A 16403-nucleotide genomic window follows, 5' to 3' on the forward strand; every position below is an offset into this window, starting at 1 on the left:
TGGAGCAACTAAGCCCCTGCGCCACAACTACTGAGCCTGCGCTCTAGAGCCCGCGAGTCACAACTACTGAAGCCGGCACACCTACAGCCTGTGCTCCACAACAAGAGAAGCCACTGCAATGAGAAGCCCACGCACCGCAACAACGAGTAGCCCCCCTTCACCGCAACTAGAGAAAGCCCGCACACAGCAACAAAGACCCAATGCAGCCATAAATACATACATACATACATACATACATACATACATACATAAATAAAGTTGGAAAAAAAATTACAGTTAACTTTGTTGGCTGTGATAATGTCATTGGATTAAAATTAAAATATCTTTTAACTATGAGAGGTACATCCTAAAGTATTTATGAGTGAAATGATATGTTAGGATTTTGACTGAAAATATTCCAGCCAAAAAAAAAATTGGAGGAATATAGATGAAACAAGTTGGCAAAACACTGATCGTTGTTGAAGTTGGGTGATGGGGTCACAGGAGGGAGTTCACCATACCATCTTCTCTCCTTTTATGTGTGTTTGAAACTTTCATCTGCAGAGCACTTGCTTCCCCTGGGGACATCTAACCTACAGAGCCAAAGGCCAATGCACCCCAAAGAGAGGCCAGCATGACCTGGCCAACCAAGGAAGGACAAGCCTGCACAGGGGCTGCCATGGCTAAGATGCAAGCAGTGGCTGCCTCTCCAATCCAGCCCTGTCTCTGCCACTGTCCTCAGCTGGCACCACTCCAAACCCAAGCTAGCAAGGCTGTGGCCTCTACAACCCAACACTGGCCACTCAAGATCAGATTAAGGGGTTTGGAAAGTGGGCTCACAGGGCCATAGGAAAGGGAGAAGTTCACATAGCATGATTACTGAAACAATCACACTGCCTTAGTTATTACCCCAGTTCAGAGACAGAGTCAGGATCCAAAAGCATCTCACTAGGTTGGAAGAGATCTCTAAGTACAACCAGACATGTCATGGCAGGGACCCATGCAGAACCCCCAAAGATTCACACTCACATCGCACAAGCCCAGGATGGAAGGAACCCAGCCTTCGTGCTGAGATGCCCAGCATGAGGCTGGACAACTGTGGGGTGCAGTGCCAGAGAGTGCTCAGAAAGGTGTAGGATGGTGTTCTCAGGCTACATGAGCCAAGGCCCCTCATCCTTCAGATTGTGTCACTCACAGTCCATGTGACATGCTGATCCCTGACCCCTGTTCTCTGAGCCTTCCTGTCCTCTGAGCCTTCCTGTCCTCAGGATCTGACAGTGTTGGGAAGGACAGCCCAGGTCAGCAAGGGTCCCAGAGTCACATTCCAGCCACAGGAGCTGGAGAAGCCTAGAGAGAAGACCAGGGTTGAGGAGGTGAGAGCACAGTGAGCTCCTGCCAAACCTGTGAGCAGATAAGTCAGCAGGCCCAGCAGGCAGAGCCAGGACCCAGAGACAGGAGGTATAAGGAGACCCACAAAGGGAAAGAAGAACTTTCCAACAGTGGAATCATCTGCCTGGGAGGGACCAGAGGCCACGGACCACTAGGCTATTCACACCAAGGCAGAGTTCCTGCCTTCAGGGAATATGGAAGCAGCCATTCTGGTATCCATTAGGTGTTGGATTAGATGCTCAAAATAAAAGGAGGACAGAGCAAACATATCACGTGCTGAAGCTAAACCGTGTTCCTGAAGGACGTGGCCTCACATGCCAGACCTTGACATTGGAGGAGACCTAGCCTGAGCCCACAGAACCCACAGAGCTACAGGAGAAACTGCAGCAAGTACCACATCCATCTCCTCACTCTAGGAGTGAAGGAAGCTGTATAACTGCCAACTGGAGGGGGCAGAACTAAAGTCTCTTTCAGGCCAGCCCTTTCCATGCCCTACCTCCCCCACCACGAAGTGTTTGCCAACTCTGGCTCCCCTGGAAATCGTGACCACACTGGCTGCTGCCAGAGCACCTGTGGGATACGGGACAACACTCAGGAGATAAGCACTCGAGCACGGCTGGGAAAAGGGATCCTGCAGCAGGCTCTGCAGGTCCAGGTGGGAGCCTTGCTGGCTGGCCAGCCAAGCCAGTAGAAGGATGCCAAGAGCTTTTCAAGAGCCCGTGTTTACCAGGAGCAACCAAGTGGCAAGGCAGCAGCCAGTCCCTCTCCTGGCTCCAGGCTTGATTGTGAGGTCATTTTGTCCACTCCGGAAGATCTCTGGGGCACAATGGAAGAGCAATCCTCTTCATTTAATGCTCTTCTAATTAACCTAAAGGCTGCATGTTGAACTTGTTTTCTCTCCTCTGTGAAGCTGAACAGTGGGAAGCATCCCCCTTCCTTTTCAATCATCTCACAGAAATAAGCTGTCAGAGGTGGAGGGGACTTTGGAGATTATTTAGTTAAATTTCTCATTTTACAGATGGAAAAAAACTGAGGACCTACCCAACACGTACAGCCAGTTTCAGGCAACATCAGGACTGATTAAAACCTGAGTTTCTAACCCCCACCCAGGATGCTTCCACCATTCTTCATCCCTCACCCCACCCTACCCTGTCCTTTGCTCAAATGTCCTACTTCCAGATCCTTTTCCTGTCCTCAGGGCCCTCCCATCCTCTTGCTAAATTTTCCATCTTCTGAGAGCAGGAGGCAGGGAAGTGACGTGGTTCTCCAGCTGTGCTCAGTGTATGGCATTTGGGTTTGCTAAAGTCAGCTAGCTGGCTGTTCTTCTGAATCTCTCATGTTAGACCTTTGGAACTCCCAACAGAGTAAGTTAGTGCTGTGAATGTGTTTTGTAAGCTGTTGAACACATACAAATACATGCTCTACTATTTTAGAAGATGAAATAATACAAACCCTTTTAATCGTGTGCTCATTTCTCTTACCTCTGTGAGACAAAGAGAAGGCAGGAGCAAACTCTAATTTAAGGAAATTGAGAGTAAAGATCTGAACTAAAGTCTCTCTTTCTCTCCCATCACACTGTGAGCCCTTTTGAGGGCAGAGCCCATATCCTGAGCCTTCCTTTGTTCCTCACATTTCACCCAGGGATAGGCATCCAGTAGGTGCTCAGCAAAGGGTTTCCTGAATACGTGGCTGAACATCACTTTAAAGTCCTCCTACTTCTAAGTAGAATTTAACTGTAGAAATCCCTCATAAATGCTCCCATATACAAAAAGTGCAGACGATCCTTATTACCTACCAGCACACACGAACGTATCCAATGTATGGATGCGACTACCAGGAAATTTCTTTACCTCTCCTTTCCTCCTAAGCACCCAAGTGTCTTACTGGTTGTTCCAGCATCCCTGGGGCGGGAGGGCGGGCACATCCCCCTCCCTGAGCCTGGGGCACTGGAGAGCTTGGGCTCCTCTGGGTATAGGGGCAGTCCCAGATGGGACCAGGTTGGGTGATCCTTGTGTGAGCTCCTAGACAAGCTAATGAGGCTCTCTGATCTCCTCAGTGGTTGGGATGAAGTCCTTCCACTACTCCTTAGGGAAAATCTCTTCCTCACCTTTGGCCCTGACAGAAGTCCCACCACTTCAGAAGCAGCCAGGCCTCTCCAAAGAAATCTGCATTTGACCTGAAGGGTGACCTAAAGTTCTCTGGAGGCTCCCAATATGCCCATGTGACCCTCCTGTTAGAAAGAAGTGGAGATGCCATGTAAGAGGTCTCTGCTAGAGCAAGGCTCTCTTAACCCTAGATGCCCCTAAGAGCAAAGTACAGGAAGGAGAGATCAAAGCAGCCCTGAGACCAGCCTGGGCACCCAAGGTTTAGCACAGATCAATCAGGGAGCATGCTCCTCTTCTCCATCCAACAGGCATAGCTGATCAGAACCTAAAGTATAAGACACATGCACTGAGAGAATGCCAGAAAGGGACAGATCCCCACCAGAGGCCCAATCCACAGGGTGGGGTGGGACATCAGAATTCATCTCCCTTACCATAGGCCAGGGTCCTAATTCATTCCCCAGCTACGATCAGCTCCCACCACTACACTGGTGAATGGAGATGGCAGAAGGCCCTACAGGAAAGGAACTTGCACAAGTCCTACAAATGCAGTACCAAGACCAGCATGACATGGCCCTGGCACCAACTGAGATAGGAGTCCCCACAGCTGGATTGTCCACCAAGTCCCAGCTTACTAGGAGGGCCTCAAGTCCTAAAGTGACACTTAGCCCTTGCTGCTGGCAGGTAGGTCTTAGCCACCATTTCACCATTTTAAAAAGTGAGTCCCTGGGAAGGAAGGACGAGGCCAGGACAGATGGGGCCTACAGGAGCTGTATGGCCAGGCAGGTGGAGTGAGGAATAAGTGTGTGTAAAACACCTAGAGGAATGACTGTGGTGGAATAGGCACCTAGAAATGGTAGTTATAACTATTACGACAGCTTTGCCAACCTGTCTCCCCAGTCAGCACCAACTGATTGCATATGGGCTACAGGCTCCAGGTACAGATTCTCTCCGAGTAGCCCACACATAGCAAGGTCTGTCCCTCCCCACATCCATCACAGACTAGGGGAAAGGGCCCCATTCAAATGTGCAGGACCTATGGAAAGGGAGAGGATTTACTGAAGCCCCAAATCCTCTCTCCTAGCAGCCTGCTACTTACATATACAGGGAAGGCTCCCCCTGTTATGCTGGAGTGAAAAGGTGTGATCCAGGGGCTCTGAAAGCTTTGACTTCTTAAACTCAGAACCAGACCTACTCAGTGGAAGGAGAACAGAAAAGTGGCCCACTGTGTTGTTCTTTGGTTCCCAAACTAGTCCAAAGTCTAGATCTACTTTCAACAAACTCTCAGTCCCTTCACATCTGAAGCCCTCAACGAAATCTTTCTTAAAAAGCTAGAATTTCTTGGCCAAAAAGAGAAATGTGATTCTGAATGGCTTCTAGATGTAATTCCCAGTTTTCAGGAAAAATATGGGACAGAAGAACATCTTAAATGACGCCACAAGGATACAATCAGCATAATCCAGAATATAAGAAAACTACAGGACAAATAACACAGCCAATCATAAATCGCAATGGGGAAAAAAGGAGAAGGAACATACAGATTTAAAGAAACTAAAGAGATGTATCAGACAAATGCAATGTGTAGACCTGTTTAGTTCACAGTTCAAACAAACCAATTGTAAAAATAAATTAATAAGATAATCAAAAAAATTGAACCCTGACAGGATATTTGCTGAGATTAAGAAGAGACTTAGCTGTTTAGATGTGATCATGGTGCTGTGGTAATGTTTTTACAAATCCCTTATTTCTTAGAAATATACACCAAAATATTGATGATGAAATGTTGGGATATCTCGAAGATGGGGGTGGGAAGTGAGGGAGAGAGATAAACTTAATCAGCCGTGAGCTGATGATGGTGGCAGCTGGGCAATGGGAACATGGGAGCTCCTTAACATATTCTCTCTACTTTTATGTATGTATGTTTGAAATTTTCCATAATAAAAAGTTTTTTTAAATAAAATAGACTTCCTCCCCTTAATGCATCCATAACTCTCTCTTTTTTTTGTATCTGCAGCATCTTATCAGTCTTACTAATGCTAGGAACAGCTATATTATCAAAACTGTCCTTCTCTCCCTAGCAAGAAATGCAAAAATGGTTGCCCCCTTTGGGTGAGCTTTTTTTTTTTTTAACGTCTTTATTGGAGTATAACTGTTTTACAATGGTGTGTTAGTTTCTGCTTTACAACAAAGTGAATCAGTTATACATATACATATGTTCCCATATCTCTTCCCTCTTGCATCTCCCTCCCTCCCACCCTCCCTATCCCACCCCTCTAGGTGGTCACAAAGCACCGAGCTGATCTCCCTGTGCTATGTGGCTGCTTCCCACTAGCTATCTGTTTTATATTTGGTAGTGTATATATGTCCATGCCACTCTCTCACTTCATCACAGCTTACCCTTCCCCCTCCCCATATCCTCAAGTCCATACTCTAGTAGGTCTGTGTTTTATTCCCATCCTACCCCTAGTCTCTTCATGACATTTTTTTTCTTAGATTCCATATATATGTGTTAGCATATGGTATTTGTTTTTCTCCTTCTGACTTACTTCACTCTGTATGACAGACTCCAGGTCTATCCACCTCATTACACATAACTCAGTTTCATTTCTTTTTATGGCGGAGTAATATTCCATTGTATATATGTGCCACATCTTCTTTATCCATTCATCTGTTGATGGACACTTAGGTTGCTTCCATGTCCTGGCTATTGTAAATAGAGCTGCAATGAACATTTTGGTACATGACTCTTTTTGAATTATGGTCTTCCCAGGGTTGGGTGAGGTTTTGACATCACCATTCAGATCTTAGGTCACTTAAGCGCAAACTCCATGACATGCCCTCCATGAGAATCCAATGGCCTCACAAGATCTCTGAATGATAAAGGATCATTATTTCCAAACCTAACAATTGTATCCTTTCATTTTAGCCTTATAAATTAATCCCAGATTTTTCTAGAGCCTGACTGATAGCTGACATAGTATAACAAGTCTGGCTAATCCCAAACCAGAGATACTATGCCTGACAAATCCATTCATTCATTCATTCATTTATTTTTGAGATATAATTATGGCAAACCCATCTTGAGAAAGGAACTCTGGGTATGGTTCTCAGAGCAGCTTCAACCACTTTCCAACAAATGCCCAGTCTCTCTGTGCCCAGCTGCCTTTGGCTCAAGATGTTTCACTGGACTGGAAGTGAGTGAGAGCTCAGCACTGATCACCAATTTCAATGGGGTAATGAGCGGGAGGCGCCTTACCTGGTTTGCCCCAGCTTTCCACACCCCTGCACTCGGCCCCAATATCTGCTCACTGTCCCTGCCTGTGTAAACCACGCTCCTCATGTCATTTCCATCTCTCTCCACCTCTCAGATCCCCATCATTCTCCCAAGGAGCCTTGGGGTTCTCCTTCTTTTGAAGCCTGGCTCTGCCTCTCCACTCTTCTCACTTGACAACCCTTCTATAAGCACTACCTATTTGACACTTCTCAGACACTGAGCTGCCTACAGTGTCACTCCTAGGAACCTTCCATGACTTTGTTCCCTGAGAGCTCTTCAAGAGCTATCTGACCAACCAGACTGTGAGGTGCTATAGGACAGGGGAGCATCATATATTCTTCCAGACCTTCCACAAAGCCCAGCACAGTGCTTGCTCTTGACACCAGTACATATACCTTGGTTGACTGACTAAAGATCAATTTGCAAATGTCAAAGTTCTACAAGTCCACAGAGCTGGTGTAGATTAAACAGGCCGCCACTGGTCTACATGGCTTCTTTGTGCGATTTTTTTTAAAGATGTTTTCTGGAGTACTCATAAAATTTCTCTTGAACTGGTGATGTGTGTACAAGTAAAATCCCATCAACTTGGGACCTTCACTGTACATCAGGCATTCTGCCATAAAAATAAGTGAATGAATGAATAAGTGAAAGGTGCCCCTTCCTGTAGGAAGATGCAGCCCATACCAAGGCATATAGCTTGGAGCCTGAGATAGAGTTCAGCCTTCCCTGACCTGGCACTCCTTGGGAAAGGCACAACGTATATAACTGCACATGTGACCCTGAGACCAGAAGCAGAGAGCCCTGCCTTGAGAGACTCTCTGATGCCCAAAGTGCCATATCATCCCAACAGGTTAAGAGGCGGCACTATGGGTGTGGTGGCACTGCTACTCACAGGATTCTAGTCAAGCTCTTCAGCCACAGATGCTGGAGCCGCCCCCTCACAGAACCCAAGTCAGCTCAGTATGAGGATGAAAAGACTAATTCAACCTGGGGTGACAAGGGGTAATATAGCAACAAGAAAGAGACAGGAATCAACTCCCCCAGGACCTCAGTTCCATTCCCCTTTGGGGTTAGTAAAATGATCTCCCCCTTACCTGACCCTCCACCTACCTCTATTCACAATATAAGTCCCCCAAATTCACAAGCTGGCTTGAAACTATGCCAATGCCTTTCCCGAATGCCCAGAAGCACATGTCACAGGGCTTTTTCTCCATCAATGGGCCAATCTGTTCAGCAGCATCTCGGAACAGAACATGCTAAATTTGGCATCAGGTACCTGAGACGCTCTGGTGAGAGGAAGTAGAAGCCATTCTGATGCTGAAGGAGAGACGTATCATGGAGGTGCAGCTCAGCTGAGGTGCTCTGACAAGCAAATATCAGCTGGAAGAGTAAATCCCATCTCCTAAGGGCCCCCAATTCAGAGCTTTGGTGACAAATAGCCAGCTCACCCACTGAGCCTGACAGCTGTAGGACCTTAGCTCCACAGGTCCATATGTGTGCCTTGCCCACAGTCAGGAGTGAGATTATGTGACTGCTAAATCCAGCAGGAGCCCATGGTTCCCTAACCCACAGTAGTTCATGGGTCTGCCCTGTAGCAGAACACATAGACAGGGCAGAAATGAAATACTGAAAAGGAATATGAATACACACTAGCCTCTTCCTGTGTCTTTGAGCTGCCTGAGCCTTTCCAAATTTTCATATGCTTGGCTCTGCAACATTAGATAAACTACAAGCAGAGTAGCCTGTTTGGTTATCAGAAGAGAAATGTCAAATTTCCCATATAGAGAACTCCTAACAACAATGTGTTTTTCCACTCAGCCATAGATGCTTTCCTTTGGAAGGAGAGCTCTAAAGCCTGAGTGAGCCTCCCCCAAGCTAAAACTCAAACAGCAGCTCAATGCGCAGCAAAATGGACAGTATTTGCAGTGCTAAGAACTGTGTTCTATCCAACAGCATTACCATAATAGCTAATGTAAAATGGGCAAATCCCCCCTCTATAAGGGATGGTCACAGGCTGGCCTGTCTGTGGCAGGTTTCAGGCTACTAAGAGCCTTTCATTACTGTTAATTGTCTAAGAAACAACTTCTGAGAAAATAAGCATGAGAGGCAGTTGGGCAGCTAAAAAATCAAAAATTATGCTCCCTCACAGTTTATGTGCTCCCATACAGAGAAGCCAAGGCAACATTATCAGCAGACTCACATGGATCCAGACGCACTCCCCAGTTTTGCTACTCCCCAGGTCTATTTGGTGTAAAGATAATGCCTTCCATTTTATCTTGTTGTCTCTTGGTAGCTTTCCTGAGTTTTCAGTCTACTGATTTATTATATATTGGCATTTCCTTCCACTGCATTTACTGCCACTTGATTGTTTATAGGACCTCGGGATGCATTTTAAACAAGCTGGTTTCACAGTATTTGATCATATATGTTCTGTTTAAAACATTCCACTGATCTGAGGTGGTAATCTAAATCATAAGACAAGAGAACATATTTGGTTCTAGATGATTCAACTGCATTTTTGCTTCACCCCAAAGTGTTTCACTACACCATTGTGAAAGCACATGACCCTGTTAGTATTTATGAGCCTAAATAAGTACCTTTTGGTGTCCAGTGGCATTTTCCCTTCCTCCAAAGATGATTTTAGCCGCTAAATGCCTGAGGAAAGCGCATGACCAAGTTGATGGTTCAACTATTTCTACATCTTTCTGTTCCTCGCAGTGACACTTATCTCCCCTGACAGCCACTCCCATTGTGCTCTTTCCTCGGCCCAACACAATGGACACATGCAGACTCCAGCAGACAGGGAGGATGCTTTCCATCCCATTGCTCCCCAGTGCAGAGGGACCTGGCAGAGGTTACATAAGCCCCTCCTTAGCCCGGCATTGGGGAGGAAGGGAATTTGGGGTTCGTGACGGAGTCACGGTCTGCAGGCCCGAACTGACCCTGCGCTCACCATTCTGCTTTACTAAGGCAGGGCGGCTGTAAAGGGAGGGCCGCTTCCCGCGACCACCCGCTCATGCCAAACCAGCTGGGTTCTAAGTGTGGCCGGACGTCCGACCTCGCTGTCCAGACTAGACCCCAGGGTCGTGGGCCCCGGCCCCGGCCTCGGCCTCAGGCTACAGATCCCCGCCCACCCGGCGCCGCCGTGTCCCGCACTTACGTGCCCGGGCCGCCACCGGGCCCGGGGCCTGGACCGGGTGGTTCGGCGGTTACCCGCGCCCCGCCTGACGCCGGGAGCTGTCCTCCACCAGACGGTGCTGAAGGCGGCTTCCCTGCGCCGGGGCCGGGGCCGGAGCCCCCGGGCGGCAGCGGCCCGTCGCCAGCGCCGCCCTCCAGGCTGGCCTCGTTGCCCATGGCGGGCGGGCGGGAGGGGTCGGGGTCGCACTGGGCCCGAGCCGGCGGTTCCTGGGCTGCTGCTCACACACTCCGTGCTGCCGCCGCCGCCGCCGCCGCCGCCGCTGCCGCCATCATCTCCCAGCTCTGCTCGCGCCGCCGCCTGCCGCTGCGCATGCGCGGCCCGCGTGCCCCTTCCCTGCGCCCGACGCCCCCCACGCGTGCGCGCGCTCCCGCCAGCCCGTGAGGACTCTAGTACACGAGCCAGAAGCGGGGTCGCAGGGAAACAGTCGCCGACGCCAGCGCATGCGCCGTCTGAGGCCGACGCGAACGGCGAGTGTTACCAGGAGCCCAGCGGCTGTTGGTGGGAGCTTCCCACCTAACCAGGATTGGAGGGACACGGATCGTGAGAAGGGGCTGTGGGGGCGTCGCGCCGTGCCCTGCCCTGGAGTCAGTGGCGCTTTCTGACTCGGAGAACTTGGGAGTGGGAGCTCTCATTTAGGTAACTTCAGTGTCCCACCTGGCAGACTTTGTGGGAACAGGCCTCAGAGAGGGGACACCGAGTGTGGAATTAAAGGATGTTTAGGAGTTGGAAACGCAAATAAACAAGAGTGTTAAGAGGCACAATGTCATGGAAGGACGGAGATAAAGGATGCTGGGTGATGGGGCTGGTTATGAGGGTCTCAAAGGCTAGCTGGAGGGTGAAGACTTTATCCAGATGGTGCAATGGGAACCATCTGGGATTCACTCTGAGGCCTGGTCCCGCGGGACAGGAGTCTCAGGAAGTGTCCCTGGGAAAGGTAGAGGGTGTGTCAGGGCTGGCCTGAAACCATATGGAAGGATGCCTCAGCAGGCCCTGGGACAGTGACCTTGGAGATTGGGAAGAGGAATTGATATTTCTTAGAGGCTTTGAGCTGCGGTTCCCAGGGACTGCTCCCAGATGAGGGGCTGCAGGCTGCCTCTGCATTAACCATTACCTCACTTTTACAGACTTCAGTGTTTGCATACTACTCTGCCTCCTGGCTTCTCACACAAACCTGTGCTTTCCTGAGGGAGAATATTTCTTAGAAGATCCAGACTATATTCCAAACTATTCCTGGCTTCATAAATCATGGCTGTGTAGAAGAACTTGAGTAAATTTGGACCCATTTTACAAACCCATTTAATTCTCCTGATGATGAATATATCAAAAGGGATGTCAGCAGTTCTAACATCACCTGGACTAATCCAGGGATCCCAATGAACACTGATAACCAGGCTGATGGACAGACCTTGGCTGGGCCTTCCCATGCACTCTAATCTGCTCCCCGCCAACGTCTGGGATGGAGTTTCCATGAAGCCTGGATCGCTGACTTGACAACCTGACTCTGACTGCCTGGGATGATGAGAGCCTCTCTGCCTATGTTATGATGGTCTTCACTGTGTTTCCTCCTGTGTTTCAATCATCTTTGTGTCTGGTGACTACGTGTGCACATCTAGGCTCCACAAGGATCCACACCTCAGTCCTGCCACTTTCCAAATGGGGCCTTGGCAACTGACTTAGGCTCACCAAGCCTCCATTTCCTAGCCTGCAAAGTTATAATAATACTAGCCCTTCTAACATGGGGGATTATGAGAGTGGAGTGGCTGATACAAATAAAACAACAAGTGCCCAGCATACCCATGACCAACTTTATTATTAGTTGTCCCTCTGGTGGGTGGTCTGGGATTTGGGGGTTTTGTGCCACATCTTTTCTCCTGCAGAAGAACGTGTACAAAGGCACTATGGGCAGGCCAATGACCTGACCTTGGCCCAACTCAGGCCCTTCTGGCTTCACAGACACCAGTCAGTGTGGGCTGGGCCACTTGATAGCAGGGGAGAGAAGGATGTTTGTTTTCTGTTTTTGTAGAAGCCTAGGAGCTGTGGCTTTCCATAGATTTAAATCAACATGTCCCTAGTACCAATGGGGGTAATTAGCCCTACCCAGGCAGCGGGCCTGGGGAGTTGCCTGCCTCAGAGTGGATTGCTGGCTGTTAGCAGAACTCCAGGGTCTTTGATGCCTTGGTGACAAAGGACTCAGTACAGTAGAGACCTGGAAGTGTGGGTTAGTGGTTCCCCTACCTTCCTTTCAAGCTCTCAGTCCGACTTCCTCTGAGAAACATCGCTAGGAAGATGCCTGCCCTGTCCACATCCACCCCTGGCATTCAGCCCAGGGACTCCTGCCAACCATGGGATGGTGCTGGCCTCTGGTTGTCTGGGGCTCTGATTCAGTCTCCAGTTTTTATTCATTGTTCCAGGGGTTGTTTCCTTCCTCTTGACCTACAGTGGGCATTCCTCAAGAGCAGGACATTGTCTGGCTTGTCCTATCCCCTGGGCTGGCTTTCAGCAGGACCTCAGGGGCTAATGATTGGGCTGAGTTCTTTTTGCAGCTCTGAGCATTTCCTTCACTTGCACTTCCAAGGGCTTCACCAACCACCAGGCTAAAAGCACACCAGAGGGACCTTTGGCTGTAGCTCCTGCAACACTGCATTTGGGTTGTTGACTTAATGAGTAAAAGGAGGGCGCTGAGGTTGTGTCCAGAGTGTCTCCTGGTGGAGGGATCATAGACAAACTGTCTATACTGACCTAGGAGAATTCACTAGGCTTGACTTCTTGACAAGTGAATGTACAAATCTCTGTTTGTGCAAACCAGCTGTGTGGTATGTCTGGTACCACTCCCTCCTTCGTCCAGCTGCTGCCTGGCCAGGGACAGGATGGACCTGGAGACCCTACAGAAGCTTCCCAGCCCCCTAAACTTCACTTGCCAAAGGCATTTTCTTCCCACTTCAGTGTGGCATATGACACATAGCAGTCATTTTGGAGAAAGACCAGATGGGAGGAGAATCAGTCCACATGCCAAAACAGAACTGATGGATGGACACATGTCCACTTACTTCTCCAGTCTGTTCTCTCAAACACTTATAGAAGACCAGAGGGAAAATGAAATCAGGGGAAAAAAATCTATCCAGATAGGAAAAGGCCTAGTCAGAGCCAGCTTGCTGCTGGGGATTTGTAGAAATGATTAGTCATTGGAAAGCAAATCTTGGAAGAATGAAGAGATGCAGGGCCTCAGGAGCTCCACCTGGATGCCAGCTGGATCACGGGCAAGGCAACAGGCAGGCAAGCCCATGCACAGGGGGTCAGAGTGCAGATTCTGAGGCTGTCCTGCTTCCCCATACAATCTAGTTTACCCTGGGCTGCTACTTTCAGCATGGTGACCTCCACAGGGAGGCTCAGGAGCCAAAGATGAAGATGCCGATGGTGGTGAAGAGGAATGACAAAATTTGCAGGCAAGAAGAGGAGGTAAAGAGCGTGGAGATGGGACAGAATGACGAAGGATGACTGAGGACAGTTCTGGATGACGTGTTGCTACAGGCTTTGGACTATTCCAGAGAGGCTGGGAGAGCTGGCTCCCATCTACAGGGCCCCCTGACCTCTGCACTCTTCTTTTTGTGGTAGTGATGCTGAGGCTTATCTCACCTCCCAGTGAGAAGCAACTCGGGAAATTGGATCCCTGTGTGCATTCCTCCTCTGGGATGGAAAAACAGGACTGAAGAGGAAGGAAGGAAGCCCAAAGAAACAGAAGGTTTCCCTCCTGGCTGAGGTTTGTCAGCACTACCCACTAACATGGGGAATAAGGCAGCTCTCAAGCAAGCCTAAGGCTGGTATGAGGCTACAAACAAGAAACCTGATCGATCTTTGTCCTGCTCAGCAGCCCATCTGGGCTGGCTAGGACAATTTTGCTTGTGTACTAGGGTCTTCAGATGACCCATGCCCTTTGTAGAGTAGGAAAAGGGAGCAAAACTGAAAAGTATAGAATTTGCTTGATGCCTTGTCTGCATACTTCCTTTACTGTTGCAATGTGCAAATCTTTACTTGAATTATGTGAAAAAAGCCAGTAAAAAAATCATCGGAAATGTTTATCACCAGCCTAGCCCCACCGCCCATGCATTGCTCCCAAGAAAGCTAATTAAGCCCCATTGCTATTAGAGTTATGTGCTTCCAAAGGCTTGTTGTGACATAATGAAGACGTGGTTTCTCCAAGTTGTAAGTGTCCAAGTCAAAACATGCTGCTTTCCTTGCCCCTCTGCCTTCCCCCAAAAAGGCCTCCAGGCTGGCTTTGCAGATCTCATTCACGCATGCACGCACACACTCATCCTCCTTCAGCCACTGCATACCTAACTCTTACTCGGTGCCAGGCCCAGTGAAGACTGTGGGAACTTCCCTCAAGGAGTTTAGTTTGAGGAAGGGGAGAGACAAGCACACAAATGGGTTCCTGTAAACTATAGTAAATGCTACCTCGGGACTTCCCTGGTAGTCCAGTGGTAAAGAATCTGCCTTCCAATGCAGGGTATGCAAGTTTGATCCCGGGTCAGGGAACTAAGATCCCACATGCCACGGGGCAAATAAGCCCGCACGCCACAACTACTGAGCCCACGCGCCACAAACAGAGAAAACCTGCCTGCCGCAATGAAAAGCCTGCACACCACAACAAAAATCCCACGTGCTGCAACAAAGACCCAACACAGCCAAAAATAAAATAAATAAATAATGAAAAAAAAAAAAAAGAAAATGCTACCTCAGTTACTATTGCAGTCCTTCCCACTAGGATCCCTAGGATCCCAGTTTCCATGGAGTTGTTTCCCCCTACCTCTGTTCCATGGATGGGGAGCAGGGGGAACAGGTCAGGTGGCAAGTCATGCCCCTATGCCCTCTCCTAACCAGCCCATGTATCCTACTCCAGGCAACAGAGGATCAGACATGACTTGGACAGTTCATGCGAAGGGAAAGCTAGTTCAACCCCTTCATCAGACTCAGTTCCACATATCTTCAGGGAAGTCTATTAAAGGGAACCCTACCTCCTGACTCTCTGTGGCTCCACTACTGCAAACCCAAGCCCATTACTGAGAATTACCCTTTACCACCAGGGATTTCAGGCCATGGGACATAGCTACTCTCTGCACTGAGCTTTATCTTTGTCCTGATCAGAGTGGATTATGATAAGGTTTGTTTGTCCAGGGAGCTTCCAGGAGCTACTGGCAGAATTCCTGCCTTCCAGGAAAGATGGACAGAATAGGGCAGGTCGGTGAAACAAAACCCTTATGGCAAGTAGAAAGGTCCACAGTCCCTTAGACCTCTTCTAGGATGGATGATTTCAATTCAGTTAAATTCAATTTAGTTAAATTTAAATTTCAGTTCAATTTGGCACTTTTGAGCCCTAGAATAAAGACAGCATCATGCTAGGCCCCAAGGACACAGCAAAAATCAAGACTGTTGAGCTTACTCCACCCTCACTGAACTTGCAATCTCCAAGTCTGGCCTTTGTCTGCCTGATGCTCAAACCAGGCCCTGAATCTATAGGGCTTGACTGCTGGTCCTCCGTGCAGGACCACTACCATCCCCTGCAGCTGTGGGTGTGGCCAAAGCACCACCAGGCCAGACCAGGCTGTAAGGGCTGAAGTCACACTCAGGTTTCCCCAGGGTTCTGGGGTTGGTAGCAGCAGGTATCAGTTGCACAGCAGCATTTGGGTTAGCACTGCTAGTTATGTATTAATAACTCCCCCAGTTGGCAGGCCTAGCATGGGCATCAGCTTTCCGAGAAGGTGGCCTTTCTGACCATAAGCTAACAGTACAGACTGAGGAATTCCTAGTAAGGCTGAACAAAGTACATCTTCCTCTTGCCTTCAGAGAACAGAAAGGTCATGTGTTCCCCTGAGCCCTCCTTCCCCCAGTCTTTGCTCATTTCAACCAAGCCCTCCCTCATCCCCGGATCTGCTCCAGGGATCTTCTTGGGGCTTAGATGGTGGCTCTGTCCCTCTCCTAGCCCTGCCCGGCCTAGGGCCTCTCTGAGGAGAGGAGTAAGCTGATTGTACTGCCTGGGACCCAGGGTGGGCCTTGGGAGGCACAGTGGCTGCTGAGTCAGAGTCATTGGGGTCACACTGGATGCCTCCTTAGCCTCTCATTTGCCCTCTAATCACTGTACTGGACACAGGAACGCTGGCGTCCCCCCTACACACATATGCACGATGTGCTCCTCAAACGAGAGGAGGACTCCATCTCCTTCAGCATCCCCCAAGCCCAGCTCCTTGTCCAGCCCAACTAGGCACATGTTCCCTAAGGGTGAGTTCATCCAGGACAAAGCTGGTCCTCTCCCACAGGCACACCCAGAGGCAAGCTGCTGCCACCTCCCATCCGGACCTCCCCATCCCCTGCCATCATGGGCTGGAGCCAGCCCCTTTCTTCACCTTTCTCTCCCAAGACCTTTTGCAACAGAGATGTTGAGGGAAATGGGGTATGATCCCTGGAA

The 16403-nt window shown here is 49.2% G+C and overlaps 1 protein-coding gene across 2 annotated transcripts in view; it reads right to left on the bottom strand.

Annotated features, from left to right (window-relative positions):
* BSN (bassoon presynaptic cytomatrix protein) overlaps nt 1–10223 on the bottom strand; it is a 92968-nt gene extending 82745 nt beyond the window's left edge. For both annotated transcript variants that reach the window (XM_067044169.1, XM_059076085.2), the window contains exon 1: nt 9905–10223. In XM_067044169.1, the coding sequence (XP_066900270.1) occupies nt 9905–10098 (194 nt within the window). In that variant the 5' untranslated portion in view covers nt 10099–10223. The remainder of the gene's footprint in view (nt 1–9904) is intronic.
* Between the last annotated feature and the right edge of the window lie 6180 nt (nt 10224–16403).

Source organism: Kogia breviceps, chromosome 10, assembly GCF_026419965.1.
Source record: "Kogia breviceps isolate mKogBre1 chromosome 10, mKogBre1 haplotype 1, whole genome shotgun sequence".
Classification (NCBI taxonomy): Eukaryota; Metazoa; Chordata; class Mammalia; order Artiodactyla; family Physeteridae; genus Kogia; species Kogia breviceps.